We start from the raw sequence: 24,526 nt of genomic DNA on the forward strand, positions 1-24,526 counted from the left end.
GTATAGATTATTATATCCATGTATCTATAAAATGTAAATAAGCAGAGATAGAATTTGATGAAAGACATTATCATTATTATTTTTTATTTTTTTATTTATTTTTTATTTATTTATTTTTTATTTATTTTTTTTATTTATTTATAGATTATTTCACAAGGCAAATTATTCCTCGTAATATGAAATAATCAAAAGAGGATTGGTTCTATTATAATACATATGTAATTTGAATAAATTAAAATATTATGTTTAAGTGCATTGTACAACCGGGAAATGCCGAGCTGTCAGCTAGTATAGATATATATATAAGTGTGTGTACTGCGATGTGGCTGAATAGAAAGAACAGCAAAGGCTTAAGTTTTTTTTAATTATATTTTATTTCATTCATTTTTATCACAATGATGAAGTCATTTAACTTGGCGAAACATGACAGTGGTATACTTAAAAAAATGACAACTTAAGCTTTTTACATCGTTGTTGTTCGGTGTTTTTTCAATGAACAACTTGTCTAAAATCAAATATAATCGATGTCGCGTGTTGGTCAAATATTAGTCTCTTAGCAAAATAAACAAGCCCATGCACGATAATCAACACAAAGGTTCAAATTTGGCTTCTCTGCCCCCCCCTGCATTTAAATTTTTGTTTAATATTTCTAATTTCTTTTAGAGACACAACACTCACTAATATTCAAGGTTTTTTTTTAATATTCTTAATTTTTCTTAGAGACAAAAGAATCACTAGCATTCAAAGTTTAGTTTCTTAATATTCCTAATTTTTCCTATAAACACAACAAACACTAGCATTTAAAGTTTAGTTGTTTTTTTCTAAATAATATTCCTAATTTCTCTTAGAGACACAAAAATCACTATCACATGCAGTTGATCTTCAGAAACGAGGAAATCTGACACAGTTCAACCACACACACACACACACACACACACACACACACACACACACACACACACACACACACACACACACACACAATTTTATATTTTGACAAAATATTAAAAAAACAAATGAAAGGCGTTCACATTAAATTTTATTTATGTCTCTTATAATAAATTTTGTATATCACATATAAATATATACATATACATACATTATTTGTAATACTATACTGTTATTGATAATGCTATATACATATATTATTCATAACAATATATATTATTTATAATACTATATGTATATTTTATTTATATATATTATCTGTAAAAGTTTATTTTATTCAAAAGACCATATATTATTATTATTATTATTATTATTATTATTATTATTATTATTATTATTATTATTATTATTATTATAATATATATATATATATATATATATATATATATATATATATATTTTTTTTTTTGTTTTCCAAAGTAATTTTTATTCAGAATACTATATACATAATATTTATATATGTATATAATATTTACATATATAAATATTATTTGAATTTTTTTCGTGGATAATAAAATGCATATATATATATATATATATATATTAATAATACTACATATATATTATTTGTAATGCTATTATGTATAATACTATATGTTATATATATATATTATTCATAAAATTACATACGTATTATTCAACAGTATATATATATATTGTGTATAGTATTACACTGATATTATTCATAATCCTATATTTATACGTATTTTTCATACTATATGCATCATTTTAGTTTAATCCATATATTTTGTTTATAATAGAGTATATATGTTATTCATAATATTTTGTATATATATTATTTTCAATGATAAATAATATACTACATCATAATATATATATTTGTATATATATATATATATATATACTTTTTATAATACTATATCTTTATTTCATAATATTAAACTTCAAAATGTGTATTATGTATAATGCTATTAAAATATTATATTGGTTAGCCTTCTATTCCAATAATATTGTTGTAGACCCATGCTAGGCGTCACAAACGAAAGAAACCACAAGTAGTGTAAAGTGTATAAAGTATAATATGTATTTATCATAAAGAATACTTGAGCCACTAAAGTGGTATGAGAGGGACGTGTTCGTAGCATGCGGCGGTTAAACATTGGTATGAATGTCTCCATTTAGTTTATGAAACCAGCGTTATTCATAGGACTGGTTGATTCCACTTATTTCTCAAATAAGATTTATTTGTAGCCCAAAACATATATTATATTGGTTACTTTTCTATTCCAATGATTTTGGGAGTTATTGGAACAGTCAACCATTGTACTTGAATGCCATATCGTCAAAATGTAGACTACTTTAAAGATTAGATGATCCTTGACCTTTTGGTCAAGATCAAAGTGTGTATTTATTTGCTTCCCCACGTAGCAAATTAGGCACAAGGCCGTTTTTTAATGTGGAGATGGAGGGAAGGGGGGAGGAAGGGGGGCACCAGCTCCCAAGAGGTGGGAAATGGGAGCTGGATTAGAAACTGTTGGTATGAAGGGTTACCCCCTCAGTGACCAAATTTAGATATGTGGGGTTACCTCCACATATGGTCTTTGCTAGTCATAGCTGGTCTTTGCTAGTCTTAGCTTTGCAGCATCTGTCGGAACAGATACTACACTTTGATCTTGTCGCCCGGACCTCCGAGGGGGTTGTTGGACAAGATCAAAGTGTAGTATCTGTTCTTCAGATGCTACACTTCTATATAGGTACTCTAAAGATTAGATGAGGGCTAATTGTTTGTATTACTTGTTTTGATTGGAATAGTGTTCTCATCTTTAGTGTTATTTGTGCAACGTTTCGGCTGGTGAAACCTACGACCATTTTCGGTGTACCTTCTCCAACTCGGTAATCTTTCGGCCGAACTCCGAAATATACAATGAATTTTGTTCGGAACTCTTTATTAAATTCATAGCGGTAGAATGTTCTCGTTCCGTCAGTTATGTCTTCGTAGAAGTCCTATCTAACTCACAATCCAGATAAAGTACAACTTATTTATTCATTGCTATGATTAGATTTAAGATAGGATGAATATCGAAGTTTGAAAAAAGTTATAAGTATCGTATAATCTAATATTATTGATGCTGATGTTATTTATCTCATTAAAGTTTCAGTCAATTACTATTCGGATTTAAGTAAGAGGTTTTAGATAAAACAATTCAATGCTTTGCTATATTCATTTTCTTTCGCTTGTTCTGCTGAACATCCTATTCTATTCAGCAACCCTGTCGGCTGCAAATAAACGAACAATGAATCTCCGTAATATGCGTTCATTCTTCCTGCTGTACGAACACTAGTCCAATCAAAACAAGTAATACATATCATCTAAAGATATTTATTTTGTATAACACCCGAAACGACTGGTATAAATAACTAATATAAAATTGTATAATATCTGAAATAATACATATATATATATATATATATATATATATATATATATATATATATATATATATATATATATATATATATATATATATATTAGACTTTTACTTACGTAAACGACGTTCTGTTGTATTTTATTCAAATATATTTCATGGCGTACTATGCGTGTGTGCGTGTGTGCATGTGTGCGTGTGTGTGTTTGTGCGTTTAGATATGTAGATGTATGCGTATATCGATAAGAAATCGCGTCCGCCATGACAAACTCGAGGGAGATGCACCCAAGGCGTTTGCCGTTATTTTATAAAAAAATCTACTAGATAACCAACTGATATGTAATGGATTTGTAAGGGTCACTAAATAGTAAGGATTCTGTTTACTATGATGAAGTAGTACTTGTGAGAGTGGGAAACTGTTGGAAGACTCAAACAACTCAGGATTGACAGCAAGAGAAATAAAGTTTGAATGCGTACGAGGCGCCATCTTCGATCGACTTGGCGTGAGGAATCTTCACCCTTCTAATAAACTCTACATAATATTCGAAGCCTAAACAAGATTTTTGGAACAAGATGTATGCATTAGTTGATACCAGAAATAGTACAACTCCTAGTAATGCTATTTCAAGTAACAATACTTTTTATGAAAAATTCCAATATATATATATATATATATATATATATATATATATATACACATATATATGTATGCATATGTATATATATATGTGTGTGTGTATATATATACATATACATATATATATATATATATACTTTTCTGAATATAAGAGATAAATAATTATTTGCACAGTCTAACAACCTCGCAACTCATCAGCTGCGACGTTGCGACGTTGTTTGGTCGTGGAAATATATATATATATATATATATATATATATATGTGTGTGTGTGTGTGTGTGTGTGTGTGTGTGTGTGTGTGTAATTACTAGGGCTATGACAAGAGAATATTCTTTTCATTATTTTGATTCTCAGGTATATATCATTTAATATCTTATATGTTTTCATATAGAGTGATGGGGTTCTCGATTGATTAACTGTGTCTAACTTTGTCGGATATATACTAGAGAGTCAAAACAATGATAAGAATATTCTCTTGTCATAGCCCTAATAATTACATATGTATGTATACATGTATATATATTTGGGTATATACTGTATGGCTATATATATATGCATGTGTGTAGGTAATTACATATGTATGAATCTATATATATACATATTTATATGTATGTCTATATATATATATTAATATATACGTATGTATTTATATACAGATGTGAGTATATGCGTGGATAGGCATTAGTGATGCTAACGCAGGTGACAACACTGGATACTCAACCAGAAAAGATGTCTCCTTGTCTTGGAATCTGACAAAACTAATAAAAAGAGAATTCGAAAGATACATCATAATATCAGTAAATGACCAATTGCTATTTTCCACGTTTTTTGATAGCTTTTTGGAGGTTGACGAGACTCCTGATGAAACACTCTATATATCAATATATCTCGTGGAAATCAAGTGTTAGTCTCAACAGGAGCTTCTTGATTTCTGAGACCTAACTGAAGTAAAACGAAAACAAATACCTCACTGCTTGCGGCAGGGTTTCATTATGATCATGTCACCGTGGCAGGTTAAAAAAAATCACATTTATGGTGGCAAAAATCGGGTAAACATTGCAACCATCATGTTTCTATATATATATATATATATATATATATATATATATATATATATATATATATATATATATATGTATATATATATGTATATATATATACGCATTGATATATATATATATGTGATTAATGAACGGTTAGTGTAGTAAATTAGTTGATAAGCGTAAACGCAAAATAGTTAAAATTATAACACAAACAAATATGTAAAGCTGACCGATATTTCGGTCACGGAACTCACATTAATCTGTAGTAAAACATTAAAAGTTATAATTTTAACAAGTCTGTTACACGCAGATGTAGTAATTCCATATACAAAAAAAAAAAAATCATTTTTCGGAAATTTTACAAGGTACGTATAGCTGTGTATATAATAATATGTATAATATAATATGGATGTATATATACATAATATAATATGGATATATATATATAATATATTTATAATATAATATGGATGTATATATATATATATACATATGTATGTGTGTGTGTTTGCAATGACATATATATATATTAAATATATATATATATATATATATGCATATCCATGTATATATGTACATATATATGTGTGCAAATATATATATTTTTTATACATACTTATGCATGTATGTGTGTATACATACGTATGCATGTATGTGTGTAATTAAACATGCATCTACGTATATATATATGTATATATATACATATGTAAGTCTATACATGTATGAATATATATGCATGTATATATGTATATATATGTACGTGTATATATATATATATGTATATATATATATGCATGTGAATATACGTCTATATATGTTCGTATATGTATGAGCCTACAATTATATATGCATTGATATATACGTGCTTATGTGTGTAAAAAGAGAAAAGGAAAACAAATTAAACACAGTATTAAATAATAACAAACGAGAGTTTTATAATGACCGTTGATCCGAACGACACCTGTAAAGCTCTCGTTTTAATTATGTATTCTCGTGTTTAATTTGTCTTCCTTTTTGTCTTTTTTTCGATCGCATATTTATAATTATATATCCATACACACAAATATATATACATATATACATGTATATATCTATACATATATACGCAATGTAAATGCATATGTTTTTATTTATATTTATATACATGTATCTATACATGTAAGCGTATATAGATACATATATATATACATGTACATATGTGTATGCATATATATGTAGAAGTATGCTTATATGTGAATGTATGTGTACGTATATTTATATATGTATTTATATATGTTTATCTCATATGTCTGATCATATACATGGCTATGATTTTAAATAAATAACGAAGAAACCTACAATACAGTAATTAAAAAATATAGGTTTACTTGAAATATGTTGGTCAGATATATTTATAAAGTCCACTTTTCCACATGGAAACATTTTAGTATTATTTGCTGATTCCAATCTTATGTCTTGAACAAATTCTGTTTTGTTTTTCAAGTTTATTTTATAAAAAAGTGAGTTAAATAAATAAAACAATAAAATAAAAGCAAGAATAATAATGTAAGATTGGAATTGAGGGGGTGATTTTTTTGACGACCGTAGGTCGGGAAGAAAGTCAATTACTGTTCGTAAGAATCGAACCAGATTCAAAATCTTATCGTCGGTTGCGTAGACTTCTCTTTGCGATTTTTCCGGTTTTTCCTCTTCCTCCCCTTGCGTCCGCGCCGGCGAATCACGTCGTTCTTTCCGCCCTTGCGCCTCCCCTTTCGTTTGCGTCCCTTCCTTGATTTGCGGACGCCGTTCTTTTTGCGATCCTTCTTCTTCCGTTTGGAGATCTTCTTCCGGCGCCGGCCCTTTTTCTTGATGGTACGCCTTCCGGGTTGTTTCTGCGACGCGTTGCCTTGGTCCCCTTTTTTCTGTATACTGTTCGCTGTCTCCACTCCTCACGAAAATATACAATTATCCAATTAAAATCATCTAATAAAAATGAATCTATTTTACGCAGTCGACTCAGTGTCGAAGTACCACACGGTATCGTCAGCCAATCGACGTAGGCGTCACTCGACGCGAATGGCGTAAAAATGCAATTGCAAACAGACTGAAAAGGCGTACATTAATTGTGTTCACCCCAAACAAGTTATACTCTCACGAGGACGTAAGCGATTACTATTTCGGATCGTGTTTACTGGGAAATGTGTAAGAAGATTAGCGAGATATTTGTTCACATCACATTTAATCCTTTATGACCTGATTGAACTAATTTATTCAGTTTTAAATAACTGAATATAACGGCAAAAATAAAGTGGGAGCTGATTCTAACACTCCTTGTACGTATTAGTTCACTATCTGAGTAGATGCCAACCGTCCATTGTTTACATCCAGTATGCTGCCATTCGTTTAAGACAGTCGCGGAACTCGTTTGAAGACAATCATAGTAGCATTACCCTTTAAACTAACTAAAATTAACAATAAATATTTTTTTACATTCATGTACATCATAATTCCGGTCATAAAAGGTTAAATTTCTGTATCTCAGAAAAATAAGAGACGGAAAAACAAAAAAATTCCAAAATCTAGCAACTATGGACCTCTTCTTTTTTGCGGCTAAACGGATTAGTTAGAGATATTTACGTCGAGGGGTACAAGTGCATTGAGTTCATAGCAGCACAGTAAAATAGGTACAGAGGTGAAATATTGCGGCGTTGGGACAAGAGTTTAAGCTATTTCAGAACGTGTCTAGCACAGGACTGTGGGAAGTTGAACAGTGGGATGTGTGTTCACATACATTTAAACATCTGTGGATTGGTACAATTATGGAATCAGGAAACAGGGAGTCTAGCTAAGAATGAGAAACTTGTGCACAAACATAGATGTAAAAACAATAGTTCACGCATAAGCGAATGATGGATTTGTAAAATTACAGGATATTCTTAGGTGTGAGTAATTTTCTGGCACATCTTCGTTGTAGCAGCCTTTGTAATGTCCTCATTCTAATTGCTTCGTATCACGTTACCCGTGAATATAAAGCTGGAGGGTTGAACCTTAGCACAATGGCTGCCATTGTAGACAGCATAATCGGCTATGCGAAGTAAAAATTCTATGAATCCTGTAGAATATTCTCGGATATTGTATCAGAAAATTAGATACGAAATTAAATCGGGCGCCTACAACTACAAGACTTTGCTAGTTTTACAACTAAATAACATACAGAAAATAGATTTCTATGCATGTACTTTTTGGTAATTCTTTTAACGAAATATAATATATGCACGATTGTTCTTTGAATTATAGTAAGCATTTCTGGCCTAACATTTTGTCTCTAATCAATAATAGTACCAACAACAATAATAAAAGTAGCAGTAATAATAATAATAATAATAATAATAATAATAATAATAATAATAATAATAATAATAAACGCCGATAGCTAAAAGCAAATTAATTAGGAATAAAAGGACTGCTCGCACCTGCATATCTATAAATGAATCTTGTTATCGTTGTCTTACGGGAAAATTAGAAATCATAAGATTTAGTGACAAGGAAATTTCTCATCAAAAATGTTTTATATAGGCTTTGTTGCTGTCGGGCTGATGCATTTTTCTGTTCAGTCCTAGGAAGCTCCCCTTCTCAGACATTATTTTCTTTCTGAAGAAAGTTTTTTTTTTATTGTTAATCGCTTGACACACCGTTGCTTAGTATAATATCACCTACGCCACCGGATTTGTTTTATGCGAGGAGGGATATTTTTATTCTTCGTAAAGTGCGCGTTTTCATTTATGAAGCTTTTTCTTCTTTGGAATGCGGAAATGTGTCAATCTTGTATGATATAGTTCTATACATTTACAAAGAGATACATGAAGCTACTGTTCCATTATATTCAATGAAAAGGTTCCTAAAACAATGATAAGTCCATAGTGAAACAAGCGTGTCACAATCGCCAACCGCACTTTGCAGAAATTCATATGTTTTTAAGCAATTACATTTTTACAGTCAAACCAACTTTAGTATGTGACGCTATTCGTACACGTACTGAGCGTCTTGTCACACCGTGTGGTACTTCCACGAAACAAGTAGACTGGGTAAACGTCAGATATAAGTCCTGAAAGCGGAAGATGCAATGCGTTCAAGACACACAAAAAAGAAAAAAAATGAAAAAAATATTTATGAATTAAAAATATAATCATTACAAAAGCAAACACAAAAAATAGAAAACAGCATTCAAAACACATTAAAGAAAAAACACATGCATGTCCTTAAAGACACACAAACTTGAAATTGAATAAAAAAATTTTTAAAATAAAAGTATTTTAATCTATATTTAATGGAATTATGTATTAAATATTTGGCCACGATTGAAGCACACACGAACACACACACACACACACACACACACACACACACACAAACACACACACACACACACACACACACACACTTAAAAACAATTGACACTGCAAGCAAAACAATACAGAAAATATTTAAAACCCATGCAATCGTTTCTCTTGCAGAAAAGAAAATAGATCAATAGTTGAAGAAAATGTATTAAAAAATTGCTATAGAAAAATAAATAAACATAACACTGAATGCATGAAACGTAATGATAGGAAAAAAGAAATAAAGTAGAAAGTATTAATTGAATTACAGGAATAAGTTATTCTAAAGTAATTTTCTGGCTACGAGATTCATTTGGAGTTCTGACGATACATAGAAATATTGAAATGCATATCGACTCCATAACAATGCTTATATAATTTGTATATATCATTTATTCAATTAAATCCTAGGGTCCTTCCAATGTTGAGCTTTATAACATATCTTAATATGTTCAATAAGAAATTCCCCCTGCTTTCAGAAAAAAATACCTCTATTCATACATTTCTCCAACTTTAAATACTTCTCATTATATATTTTTAGATGCAAACCAGTCATACTTTTATTTTGCTAGTTATTTTCTCTGTCAGAAAAACAAAAATAGGTGAAAACCAACTGAAGAAATTATAAAAACAAAATACTATATAAGAAAAGAACGCTTTAAGACGTGTAAACGTACGTAAATTGAAGAGAGATAAAAAAAAATAAAAGAAAGAAATCAAATTGTGTTCATATTTATAAAAACAAATACTTACTTTTTCTTATACACTTTCAAGTATAAAAATCAACAGTTTTTAAAAAATTTATCATTTGAATAAAGAACGTAAAAAAAGAACCAGATGGTAATGTTCGTATTTTTACGTGACGTCACTTCCGGTTATCAAATGTAATGTTTTAAGTACAATCCACGTATCGTTGTGTATTTACTACCAATCTTTACGCAGAGCATGTAAGGACTTAAAAAAGATGTGAGATGAAAGTGATACTAAAAAGAAGAGTAGTCCATTGCCGTTAGAGATGGATCAGTTAAGAGTCGCACTTCTTTTTTTTTTACAAAGCCATTCGGTGGAAGTGATGTCAGACAAATTTGAAGGTACGGATGACCAAGACTTTATATAATGTAGCTTTTTAAAAAGCAAATATAAAAAATAGAAGTTGTAGTCAAACAGCTTTTATTTGAACGTTTATAAAAAAATTATAAACTTTATAATAGAGATATGTTTATTAACTGTTTTTTTTTTCAATCAAACATCAGGTGTTGGTATTTTTTCATATCACACGTAAAAAAGAACTGGTATAAGATATTTATGAACTGTTTTTTTTTTAAATAATATGTTTATGAACTATTTTTTTTTAATAATATGTTTATGACCTGTTTTTTAATAATACGTTTATGAACTGTTTTTTAATATGTTTATGAACTGTTGTTTTTTTAAAAATAATATGTTTATGAGGGTTTTTTAATAATATGTTTATGAATGTATTTTTAATAAAACAAAAAACAGTTCATGAATATATTTAAAAAAGTTCATAAATATCTTTTAAACAAAATCTCGTTGGAAAAAACAGTTAATAAATATTTTTTATAACAGTTATATTTTTATGTTTGATATAAAAAAAATTACCAACATCTCTGATGTTTGATTAAAAACAGTGTAAAATCATATTTTTATTACAAAGGTTATAATGTTGTTATAAAAGTTTAAATAAAGACTTTTTCAATAAAACTTCTATTTCTATATTTGCTTTAAAACAATAGTTACATTAATTTCAGTGTTCGTTATGTGTACCTTTAATTTGTCTGACGTCACTTCCGCCGAATGGCTTTGTCAGCAAAGAACTGCGACTCTTAACGAAAGTCCAGGAGTTGAATTTTGTTGGTTGTTGAGTTTGTATATACGTCGAGGGTGTACAAATGCAACGAGTTCATCAAAGCATATTTCTTTAAACTACTTGTAAAGCAGGCACAGTTATGAAACATTGTGATGATGGGACAGGGGTTGGAACTTGGTTGATAGTGCGCGACCTCGTAGATATGAGACTCTTTTGTTTGGATCCTGTTTGAAAGGGAGAGACTAGTGGTGCCAGATATGGCAACAATACTCCAAGCGTTGGCGAATTGTAACTATATAAAGATATAGGGTGTTTTTAGGTGAGTGTTTCTCTACCACTATCGTTAATAACTGAAGAACGAACGAAGAGAAAACAGTGCGGAACGAACGAAGAAAACCGAAATATAATATTGTGAATATATGAGATTATATGACTTATATAGTTTTCAGTTATTAGATTGGGATAGTATTAAGGAGCTACGGAGTAAAGTACGTGGTCATAAATAACAAATGTACATCAGAAAAAATAACCGAAAAAAAAACACGCTTAGCTAGTGTTAATAACGTCTGAATCGGCGATGTTTAAAAAGAAAAGGAATAAGAAAAAAAGCAAGCGTTTCATATTGGAAAGATTTTTAACAAAAAAAAAAAAAAAGAGAGAGAAAAAAAAAGGCGAATCAGTAAAGAAAAAAATAGGAAAAATAGAGAAAAAAGTCTCATTATGTAAATAGCGTGAATGATTTCTTTCGAAATATATTTCTACGAGCTAAGGGTATCTGACTTGCTATTTTTTTTACACAAGAGTTACCACTTATCAAGGCCCGGAGGCCACTCGAGGATAAGAGATAATGTGTGTATTGTAATTATTGGGACAGTTGCGTAATAATAGTTTGTCGTACGAATTTGGTATGATTTTATTAATTGCGAGGACGGGTCAATAAGAATTTGTTTAGGTTAGACTTAAAGACGACAATATCGTAATTAGCTGGAAAGCAGACCATCGGACCAGACTTGGAAAATTCTTGGAAAGAAGCTTTGTTACTATGGGAAGAAATTATTGATAGTAGTTTTGGCTAGACGAGTGTTTTTTTTTTTTATAAAGGATTGGTGGCGGAAACCATAGATTGGAGCTCAGTCGAACACTTGCCATGAAAATAGCGATAGAGCAGAAACATGCTCGCAACGTCTCTTCTATGGGAAAGTGGTTGCAGAGAAGAGAATAGGGCATCGTCTACTAGATTACGAAGTCTGTTTTGAACTGTGTCAGGCAGGATAGGATGCTCAAGCAACTCCTGCCCATATTTGCTTTATCTATTTACTGTAAACACTTTCTTTACACGTTAATGTGACGATATTCAATTAACTAGACATTAATCTTTATTATAGAGTGGAATTTTAAGGGCGTTTTGTGTCTAAAAAGCTGTGTTTAGGTTTATTCCCAAGCTAAAACTTAATTAATGATCAGATTCGAATTTTGTTTTTTAAATCGTCTATAAATGCCTGGAAATTGATGTAAATATCTACGTATAGCTGTGTGTTTATGTGTGTGTGTAATTATGTTTTATTTTTTACAAGGAAGTCACCACTTATCAAGGCCCGGAGGCCATTCGAGGATAAGGGTTATTGCGTGTACAGTAATCAATGGGACAATATCGTAGTAATCGCTAGTAATAGAGACCTGATAAAGCGGTTAAGGGGGCGGTTCATCACGAATTTGTTTATATTGGACTTGTAAGACATCCAAGTTGTAGTCAGGTAAGAAACAGGCAAACGGAAGAGAGTTCCACAGGCGTGCACTTCTAAGAAAGAAGCTTTGTTCATGGAATCTACATTTTGACTTAGGCACAGATAAAGAGTGGGGGAAATTACTGACAGTGGTTTCAGCTAGACGGGTGTTTTTTTGTGAAAGATTGGCGAGAGGGGACCAAAGATTGGAGCTCAGACGAGCACTTGCCATGAAAATAACGATAAAACAAAGACAGACTCGCAACATCCCTTCTGTGAGAGAGATTGCAAGGAAGAGAAAAGGGGTTGCCCCACTATGCTACGAAGTCTATTTTGTGCTCTGTCAAGCAGGATAGGCTGTTTTAGCAAATCCTGCCCAGATATCGCAGCAGTACCCCATCCTATGTGTGTATATGTTTATGTGTGTGCATGTGTCTGTATGCTTGTAGGTGTGTTTTTGTGTGTGTGGATATGTATATGTATATGTGTGTGTTTATGTGTTTGTGCATTTATATGCTTATATGTGCGTATAGGTATGTGTGTATTTGTGTGTATGTGTGTGTATGTATGTGTGGGTGTATATGTATGTGTTTATGAGTGTATGTACATGTGCGTGTTTTTGTATGTGTATGCGTGTTTGTATGTCTATGTGTTTATTTGTATGCGTCTGTGTATGTATATTTGTGTATGTGTATGTCAGTGGGTGAGTATGTATAATTGTGTGTGTATGTGTGCGTATGTGTCCCTGTTTGTATATATGTGTATCTGTGTGTGTGTGCGTGTGTGTGCGTGTGTGTGTGTGTGTGTGTGCAAGTGGAGTGCGTGACTAAATGTCCGTAGGGAGCGCCTAAATCGTTGGCGGGAACGTATCAAAGAGAGATGCAGACGATAAGATTTGCCGCCATAGTGGATTTGACGGAAGTTTCTTCATTCTCAAATGTCTCGATGGATAAACGTTTTTTTTTTTTTTTGTTTTTCTTTTTAAACTCACAGCCGGATAAAAAAAAGCTACTTAAAGATTAAAAATAAAAATCACCAAACACTAAATGGGAAATTAGGCGTGCCCGTCATAAATGCGCTGAGAAGCAAGAGGTCATAAAAGAAACACGGCTAACCCCTTAAGTCTTTACTTCATCTTGTTTTAATATATTTATACATTTTTAAATACGCGCAAAATATACGTTTAAGAGATCGAGCGACGAAATACTAATCCGTTTTGGTGAAACAATTTATTTAGCAACATTTACACTTCACTTGTCTGATTATTGTCTGCTGTTCTCAAAAATGAAAATCAATTTACTAAAACAAAATTGCACTTTAAATTTTTCTTCACCTTCTTTAGTTTCTCGTACTCATCAGTAGAGTATTTCGTTTGAAAACTAAAATCATTAATCGCTTCCTCTTTTTTCAAAAGAGTACTTTATCCGAACCTGAATTGAGATATTGATATATATGTAGGAAACCAATCTATATAATCATTATATATATATATATATATATATATATATATATATATATATATATAGAGTTCAAAATAGACTTCGTAGCCTCGTAGGAGATGTCCTTTTCTCCTCCTTGCAACCTCTATCTCACAGAAGAGATGTTGCGAGTTTGTCTCTGATGTATCGTTATTTTCATGGAAAGTGTTCAACTGAGCTTCAATCTATGGTTCCCCCTCGCCAAACTTTCACAAGAAACACTCGTCTAGCTGTAAACACTATCAATAATTTCCCCCACTCTTTATCTGTCCCTAAACCTAAACGTAAATTCCATGAACAAAGCTTCTTTCTTAGAACTGCACGCCTGTGGAATTGTCTTCCGTTTTCCTGCTTTCCGGCTGACTACAATATGGTTTTGTTCAAGTCTAAAGTAAATAAGTTCTTGATGAGCCGTTCCATATAAGTTATTAAATTTACCAAATTTTCATTACTAATGATTACTATATTGACCAACTTCTACTGTACACTCTTTAACCCTTATCCTTGAGTGGCCTCTGGGCCTTGATAATGTGGTGATGCCTTTGTAAAAAAAAGAAAAAAAAAAAAAATAACAAGGAAAATGTTACATCATATTTGTAGTTTTTCGAATGTTACAATTGTTTCGACATCAACTAGAAATTTTAATCATGTTACTTAATATTTGAGTCAATTCATCTGGCTTAATTTTTATTCATGTATGTACATTGCCACTGGCTAAAAGATTTTAATATATTAAACCTTTGGGAAAATTTTGCTAATATATATATATATATATATATATATATATATACATATATATATATATATATATATATATGTGTGTGTGTGTGTGTGTGTGTGTGTGTGCGTGTGTGTGTATTCTTGGGAAAAGTAATTAAATATGTCAACATTTAATTATGGGGAGGTAGTATTTGGATCAGTACCGCTGGAGAGCCATGAATTTGAATAAATGTTATCAATTTCTAAATACCTGATATAGTTTCATGTTTGGCAGTTGAGGATTCCCATTTTTATTTCACGATTTTAGGATAAGATCCAATGTTAGAGTTTCACAATAAGTCTTCATGGTAAGTAAGATCCAATGTTAGACACAGAGATATAGTTCTTCATGGTAAGTTCGAAATGCTTGAAACATCATTTGAGTAATTAAAAAACAAACTCTGATCATTCTAAATATGTGTGTTTTCTTGTAACATAAGACTATTGAACTCTTAACTCATATTAGCAAGTTTTCAAAGTGTTTGCTGGAAGTTCGTTTGCTGGGTAAAAAAATTGGAAGGATAGGCGATTATTACACTGCATTTTGAGTCATAAGCAGCGGAAACAATACGAGCCAAACGTTATAGACACATTTGAGCCTGGCCCTATGTGTGGGGACCAGGTTTGTCGAGGGCTTGACTGCTCGGTTCCATAAGATACTAAAGCGATCAACAATTTGGCAAGGGTAAAACAGGAAATGAAATAATTATGCAAAAACTGATTGAACATTTGCAGCAACACTGGGAAAAATAAATCTTAGCTGCCGAGTCATTTGCGTGCTTTACAAGAAATATGAATAATCTCATATGCGATGATAAAATCATTGTATTTGGTCAATGGAATTGAGAAATGTAGTGATTTTGTCTTGTAGCTATAAATAAAGTGGTTGACTAAGTCGGAGTGTATATGAGCGCGTGGGAAAATATCAGCGAAGGATGGTTGGCTTATGAAGAGATTAGCAGTAGCGGTAGCCGAAAAACGCACATATGCAAATTGGGAAATGTTGGTACAACAAGAAAAAGAGAAACAGGAACAACACATGTTTGAGAGGGAAGCAAAGTGCGCGACGAAGAAAATGGATGTGTAAAGTCGAGGGCATATGGTCGGAGGAAAGAGAAACGCGTCCAGCTAGATGGACATGTGGCAGTGAGAGACTTTTGAAGTTATGTCGAGACGGGAGAGTAACGTGAATAAAAACATTTGCTATAAAGAAAAATGCTGACTCGGATTTTTATTTATTTTTTCCTTTGTTTGTACTTGCAACGTTATAGAAGGGCACCTGAAGGATCCAATTTTATTAGCTACTAAGCTGAGATGTAAAGGAGGGCGACACTCCTTTGCTAGAATTACTCTACTTACCCTTGAGTCTCACGATATAATGCTGAGTGTTGAAGAAAGGAATCACCAATGCGACTGTTTTAGCCTTTGGCGTGACTCGACCGAGGATTTAACCTTGATCCGCCGATCCATTATGAAGACTAACATTGTTGAAAAAAAATTTAATACCAAAAATATTGTTACTCAGTACAAGATTATTAAGAAGTGTTCTTGTTTGCAATGAAAACAAGGTGATCTCCTCCTAGAGTGTAAAAGAAAACTTAAAAACGAAGTCAGTTTTTAATGTCGAAAATATCACTCGACAAGATAAAAGCCAAACAAAAACCGGAAGCCAAACAAAACCGGAAGCAAATGGGCAAATGGCGAAAAGAAGCCGAAGAAAAGACGCTAAAGAGGAACTAAACTGAGGGCGAAAATGGTGAAAGCAAGTGGCAAAGAGAAATAGAGATAGAAAGAGAAAGAGAGAAGGTGGTTGAGCGCGAGATGTGTGCGAGTGTGTGTCGGATACTTACTGATGCATGGTGCGATCGCCGATTGACTCTGTTGGTAGCCCTTGGCACACATATTGCACGTTAAACCTGTAACGCCATCTTTGCAAGGGCACTGGCCCGTCGTCTGGTTACAGGTCTGACCCAGCGAGCCAACAGGGTGGCATTCGCAACCTGGTAAAATAGAAATAAACGTTAGCCATTTTAAAGAAAAATACAATAAAAAAAACCACAGACTGTATAAAAAATGTCTTGCTGAGAACTACAGGGTGGAAGGATAAATTTTTCGCGCTAAAAAAACAGCACTACAGTTTGATTTTAAAACTTTTATTGAAAAGAAATCAATTCAGTTAACTGGATTTTATAGTAGAGCTAGCATCTATTCAATGTAATCGCCTTCAGCCTCGATCACTGCCTCGATACGGGTCCAAAACTGGGAGCATGTATTTCCCATAAGCGCAGGCGGGAGCTCGGCGACTACTCGGCGGATGGTAACGATCAGGCTGACCTTGGTGTTGTGAAAGGTCATGTTGGTGATGTTCTTGACCTATAATAAAACGAAGTAGTCCAGTGGGTCCAAGTCAGGGAAAAAGGGGAGCCAGTGCGGGAAGGCTACAAAGTCGTAGCACTCCTTCTGAAACCATGCCTGGATCTCTTTAGACGTGGGCCGGCGCCGAGTCCGACTGCCACACCCAGGACCTGCTAGCGGACACCTGATCGCACCAGGGGATCACTATACTCTTTAGCACATCCAGATACACTTTGGTGTTGGCTTTCAAACCGACTTCGAAGATGTAAGATGATATGATGTACCCTCACTTTAAATAACACCAAAGATCATAACTGCGGTGCACTCCGGTGGGGTCCCGACTAGACAGGCAATCGATTGATTTGATTTAGAAATTGGCAGTTTCACAATCCTCGCTGAGAATAAAATTTGGAAATTTAAAACATTTGTTGATTCTTATTACATTCCGGGCAACATCGGATCTCCCTGCTTTCAGATAAAGATGTTAATTCGACTTTTTCCAACCAAAAAAGAAAAAAAAACTAATTCCTACTTGTTTGAAACGATTCTGTTCGGGAGCAGATGTGAAAGGCAGAGTTTTAGGTTCTGCAGTTTACTATTTTTATATAAGATTTTTTAAAGTTAAATTACATTTTTTACGGCGACTTTTGTTTAGTAAATTGTTAGGTGAAAGTACAGAAGACTTAAAACCACCATCTTATTTCCATGTTATAAATGGATTTTTAAATATTAAGGACGGTCCGTAAACCTACACAAATGCCGATTCATAATAGAAATAGTGACTCGATAACTAAAAAACCCAGAGTAAAACGAGGGTAGAAACAAAATTGAACGCGAAACGACATTACACTCAACCTCGCTTTAATCCCAAACAGAGTTGCAGACGAATGCTTAACTCTCACACACTGAGGTTCATACATATTCACACTCTGACAAAGGCTGCATACACGCAATATCTCCAGCACTAACACACACTGAGAGGAAATATATAGACAAAAACACTTCTAACACTGACATCTTTTTCTCAATTCGATTATTCTTCAAACATCATCATGAGTCGCATCTTTCACTTGATGCAGATTGCGAACGACGTATCTTATTTTTCGCCATTTCTTTTCGTTCCAGGGCAAGTTGGTTGATAGACGCCCAAACGTTGAGAGATGTCCAATCAAAAACATTCTCTCTTCACCTCCTCCTTTACTTTTCTCTGCTTCTTTTGCCTTCTAACATATCCTCAAGGCACAAAAGTGGTTGATTGTTTGGCATGGTCAAAAGTTTAAGGGTTTTACTTTTGATTTTTATTAAATATAGAAAGTAGACAAGTAGTTTGACGAATGGTTGATATTTTGTTTTTTTTTCGATCAGGCAATGTCCTGTAATAAAACGCTTCAATGCGATTGGCTAGTTGTTTAGTCATGTGATACAATGAAAGCCATATAAAACTACTGGGAGGACATAAATTAAATAAACTTTTACTTTAACAGTTATCGGCATCCATTTTGATTTTAGAATGGTGATGTGTTTTTGGAAATCCGCCCAACTGAGCCTGATTCTGTGTCTCAATGTCGTTTCTTAATCATTGAAGAAAGTTTATGCCGTAAATAAATAAAGCATTAATAATAATTAATAAAACATTAATAATAATTAATAAAACATTAATAATAATTAATAAAACATTAATAATAAATAAATGAAACATAAATAATAATAACTAAAACATTAATTCGAATAAACGTTTTACTCATGATATCAGTGACGTCACTGTCAATTTAAAAACAAAACTTTCAAGCCTAACGTTATCTCCCCTGCCGGAGATATACAAGTGACTGGGGGTTGCTTGTGAACTTGATATTCCCAAGAAACTTCCTCCTTCGGACAAAGTCGCTTAAACTAGGATGAAAGTCGTTTGGGTCGGGTTTCCTTCACCTTAAATTTAAGTCCATCTTTCCATCACCCAAATATTCAAAGTTTAAAAAAATATTTTCTGGAAATTGCTCCGGACATGATATGAAGCCACTTACTGTCAGGAGCTAATAAGAACGAAAGATGATTGTTACAAAAACAAGAGATGCTAATTGGCTTTAATCTTGAAACTATGCAATAACATTGCTCACACCTGAAAGTTTACTCTGTCTCTACAAATCCGTGCATCTGAGCTGGTGCATATACCACAAATCTCCTTCTCTTAAACAGACTCCAAAAAAGTCTCCAACCTAATAAGTCCCGCACGAAATGTTGCATACCTTTTCATGTTTTAGAAGTATTTTAAGGGAACGTGCTCTGACGAATTCGTCGAATTTTTACCCACTCGACGTAAATACCCCCGACTAACCCGACAAGCAGCAAAATCTCAAGTAGATCCCTAGATACAGGAAAGCCTTCTACGCTAAGTTTCTTGCCTCGAACTGCTAGATTGCTTCGCTGATTGTATTGACATGCAAAAGTTCAAGTATAATGTAGACAAACATCTAGTTGCTCAACTCCCTTCATAGGTTTACTGTAGATTAGACTCCAAATAGTAACCCTTTAAAACAAAAGTGGCACTTGCCTTGATCTGCGTGAAATAACATAAAACATATTTCTAACTTATATATTTCTAACTTATATATTTGTGTGTGTGTGTGTGTGTGTGTGTGTGTGTGTGAATAAATAGATTTGGATTTGTGTGTGTACTTTATGTTTTTCTGAATTTAGATTTTTTTTAGATTTAGAATTTAGAAATATTTTTTATATGCATTTTTGTGTGTGTGTGTGTGTTTGTCTGTGTCTGTGTCTGTGTGTCTGTGTGTGTCTGTGTGTGAATAAATAGATTTTGGATTCCAATGTGGCTCCTTTTCATATTCAATTATATTTATAATATTAAGCTGTCATACATCTACAAAATATATTTACGAAATTAACGATGATATGTCCCCCACCAAGTTCAGAAATGTTCATCCCGAGGTCAGTTGTCAAACGCAATGGCGAATACTTCACTTCATTATTAGAACAAAATATCAAATAATTGAGAACTGTCATTTTTTCTTTTCTTTTTGCAGTACGTCGCTGGATAGATTACAATATACTTTCTGTGATTTCTTTATATATATATATATATATATATATATATATATATATATATATATATATATATATGTGTGTGTGTGTGTGTGTGTGTGTGTGTGTGTGTGTGTTTTCTCCCCTCCTGCTTTTTCATGTCTATATTTGCCTTTACTTTTAATCTTCTTATTTTGTATAGCATTTATAATCAATCATTAGTTTGTTTCCTGCGATCACATATATCTATTGCCACTTTCCTTTTTGTTTTCATTTAATACAGAATATCTGACGAAGCAGGTTAGACAATTCATTTGTGTTTGCTGAAAGCAACTGTAACCTTCTGCATTCACTAAATGTGAAAAAAAGTATATATATATTTTTATATTATTCGTTGATCCTTATATATATATATATATATATATATATAAGGATCAACGAATAATATAAAAATATATATACTGCTAGATTGCTTCTCTCTCTCTCTCTCTCTCTCTCTCTCTCTCTCTCTATATATATATATATATATATATATATATATATATATATATATATATATATATTAGCATATGGGCCCGACGTTCCGCGGGTTGTAATGAGGATCAAGGAATATTTCATACTTCCATATTTTATTGTCATCGAACACTTTTCCATCAACTCGATTAATTGCCTGCTCTAGTTAGGCACCCGTTTTTTCTGTGCATCGGGAAGAAGCTCCACATGTCTCTTCTGTAGAGAATCCGCTGTCGATTTTATCAAATTATTTTATATACAATACATCCATTTCAAACGCGCCATTGTTATATCAAAGAACCTAATGTTAATTTTATATGTTGATCTTTTCAGCTTGTGTGCTAATAAAACTACTCAGATGCACTTGTGATATTAGACTGTTTAAGGTGTTAATTTCGTTCAAATCGCCTGTACCTTATTTTATTGGATTATTTCGATTATCGATACTTATCGGAGACATTCTGATACAAAAATTTTCAAGAGCATCATCAGGCTGTTTTCTAGTACATAGGGAAGGAGCACAAACACATAGAGAATAATATTGGGGTATGTGTCGATAAGCTGTTCAAAATAATGTTTTTCTACGTTTTTAAGAAATTTATCTGATTAGTATGTCACTAAAAAGGTCACTTGATGTTTCTTCCTATGAAATTTCATCAAAATCGGCCTAGCCGTTTTTGATTTCATGGGAAACGAACATACAGCCACAAACACAGACGGACAGACACACACACACAGACACACACACAGACACACACACAAGCACACACGTACATAAAGACACACACAGACATACACACACATACACACAGACACACAAGTTCCTTTTATATCAAAGTACACACACACACACACACACACACACACATATATATATATATATATATATATATATATATATATGTATATATATTTAAAGTGATGGTTGTGTAGTTCCAACGAGAGAAAAAAATGTATATTTAAAAGAGTGTAGCCATCAAAAACTGTGGGTTTTTTTTTAAAGGTTTTCATCATATTTTTATTTTAAAATATTTTTATAACGCGTTTCGAGCTTAGGGTGTGCGCTCTTCAGATGTTTTTGTAAAAAGTTTTTCTTTAAAATGGGAGTTTGTAGAGTTATTTTTACCTCCGCTGATACTAAATGTGTTTTTCAGAGTGATGTGTGGTCTCAGACACTCTTACTCCAACTGTAAGTGTTTAAAGTGTCCGGTCAAAGTTAGATTCAAAGAGTGGCCCCCTGGTCCATTTGGTGAAGGTTTTTATGGTTTTTTAGGGTTCTTTTTAAAGACTTTCTTTCCCCATGTACAGCACACACCCACACACAATCACACACGCATACACATACATTCATGTACATGTACACATGCACACGCACACGTACGCAGGCACACACACATACACACACGCACATACATAGAAATATATGTAGGAGCATACATATATACATACGCACCTACACACTCACGCAACACCCTAAGCTCGAAACGCGTTATAAAAATATTTTAAAATAAAAATATGATGAAAACCTTTAAAAAACCCCACAGTTGTTGATGGCTACACTCTTTTAAATATATATATATATATATATATATATATATATATATATATATATATATATATATTATAACTCAGTAGGATATAGAACATATTACATAAAAATACAATTATTATGTAAACTGCACTTTTTACTGTAAAAAAAGCGGACAAAAGTTACAGACCATTGACTTAACATTTCATTCTGCCAATTTGATTGTTGATTAAGGCTAAATTTCTACTTATATTTTCACCGAATTCTAATCCGTGTTGATTTATAATTCAGTGCCCCTTATCATGACAAAGGCTCATTCAAAAATTCAGCCAAATCGGCACAGTTGTTACCGAAAAACTAGAGAAAATGTGATCATTTGCTGGCTATTTCCTATTTATTCTTTGTTGAGTCTTGGGCGATTATCATTATAGTTAGTTCGCTAAACTTAACCATAACAAATGTCCACACAAAATCTCAGCCAGATTTGACCAGTAGTTTTTGAGAAAAAGTGAGAGCAGTTGAACGGGCGACAGACTAATATATATATATATATATATATATATATATATATATATATATATATATATATATACTAGCTGTTCAGCCCAGCTTTGCTCGGGCCCTATGTACTGTTCATAACTTTGGAAACAATGCCGAGAAAGGGGTGAGCACATCCAGCATCTGGAAGTCCCAAATAGTATCCCATTTAGTTCTGACCAGGTTCGACGTTGCTTTACTTCATGATCCAGCGGGAACCGCTGTGTTAACGTTATTATGCCGCATATATACATACATACATATGTACATATATATCTACGTATATATATATATATATATATATATATATATATATATATATATATATATATATATGTCCACATACAGTACTGTTTCCCACATACAGTACTGTTTCGTCCATATACAGTACTGTTTCCCACATACTGTTTCCCACATACAGCACTGTTTCCCACATACAGTACTGTTTCGTACATACAGTTTCCCACATACAGTTTCCCACATACAGTACTGTACTGTTTCCCACATACTGTTTCCCACATACAGTACTGTTTCCCACATACAGTTTCCCACATACAGTTTCCCACATACAGTACTGTACTGTTTCCCACATACAGTACTGTTTCCCACATACAGTACTGTTTCCCACATACAGTTTCCCACATACAGTTTCCGACATACAGTACTGTTTCCGACATACAGTACTGTTTCCCACATACAGTACTGTTTCCCACATACTGTTTCCCACATACAGTACTGTTTCCCACATACAGTTTCCCACATACAGTTTCCGACATACAGTACTGTTTCCGACATACAGTACTGTTTCCCACATACAGTACTGTTTCCCACATACAGTTTCCGACATACAGTACTGTTTTGTCCACATCCACATACATACGGTACTGTTTCGCTGTTTGACAGCTCATCAGTGCGGCTAGACAGGCAACTACCTCAAGCCAGGATTGAAACCCGACCGTCTATACGACAGTCAAGGCTTCTAACCATTACGCTAATCGGCGTGAATTAACGATGTTTTGACATCATCCGAAATACCTAAGCTCGATTTGTTTCCACAAAGAGCATCGCTTAATATGCTAATGGTAATTTGTATATCACTTCTCGATATGCTCAACTCAAGATGAGGAGCATATATATATATATATATATATATATATATATATATATATATATATATATATATATATATGCATCTATATATATGTATATATATATATATATACGTACACACATACACACATACACGCACACACATATATATGTACATATCAATTCAAAATCGTGTAATGTAATATCTATGTATCTATAAAAGTGAAATTGTCTGTGTGTGTACATTTCCCTACAAAATTACTTTGTCAATTTCCAGTCTACAGACTCGACATTTAACGTAAG

The 24,526-nt window shown here is 32.7% G+C and overlaps 1 protein-coding gene across 3 annotated transcripts in view; it reads right to left on the reverse strand.

Annotated features, from left to right (window-relative positions):
* LOC145291918 (netrin-1-like) overlaps window positions 1-24,526 on the reverse strand; it is a 381,604-nt gene that overhangs the window by 134,015 nt on the left and 223,063 nt on the right. The window contains exons 3-4 of one of the 3 annotated variants that reach the window (XM_080137766.1): window positions 17,016-17,165; window positions 1,782-6,939 (exon numbers count right to left, since the gene is read on the reverse strand). In XM_080137766.1, the coding sequence (XP_079993892.1) occupies window positions 6,647-6,939; window positions 17,016-17,165 (443 nt within the window). In that variant the 3' untranslated portion in view covers window positions 1,782-6,646. Of the gene's footprint in view, window positions 1-1,781; window positions 6,943-17,015; window positions 17,166-24,526 lie in introns of those variants that run through there. The other 2 variants (XM_080137765.1, XM_080137764.1) reach the window with 2 other exon arrangements.

The sequence above is a fragment of the Euprymna scolopes genome, chromosome 13 (genome assembly GCF_053919585.1).
Source record: "Euprymna scolopes isolate OS-2025 chromosome 13, ASM5391958v1, whole genome shotgun sequence".
In the NCBI taxonomy this organism is placed as follows: Eukaryota; Metazoa; Mollusca; class Cephalopoda; order Sepiida; family Sepiolidae; genus Euprymna; species Euprymna scolopes.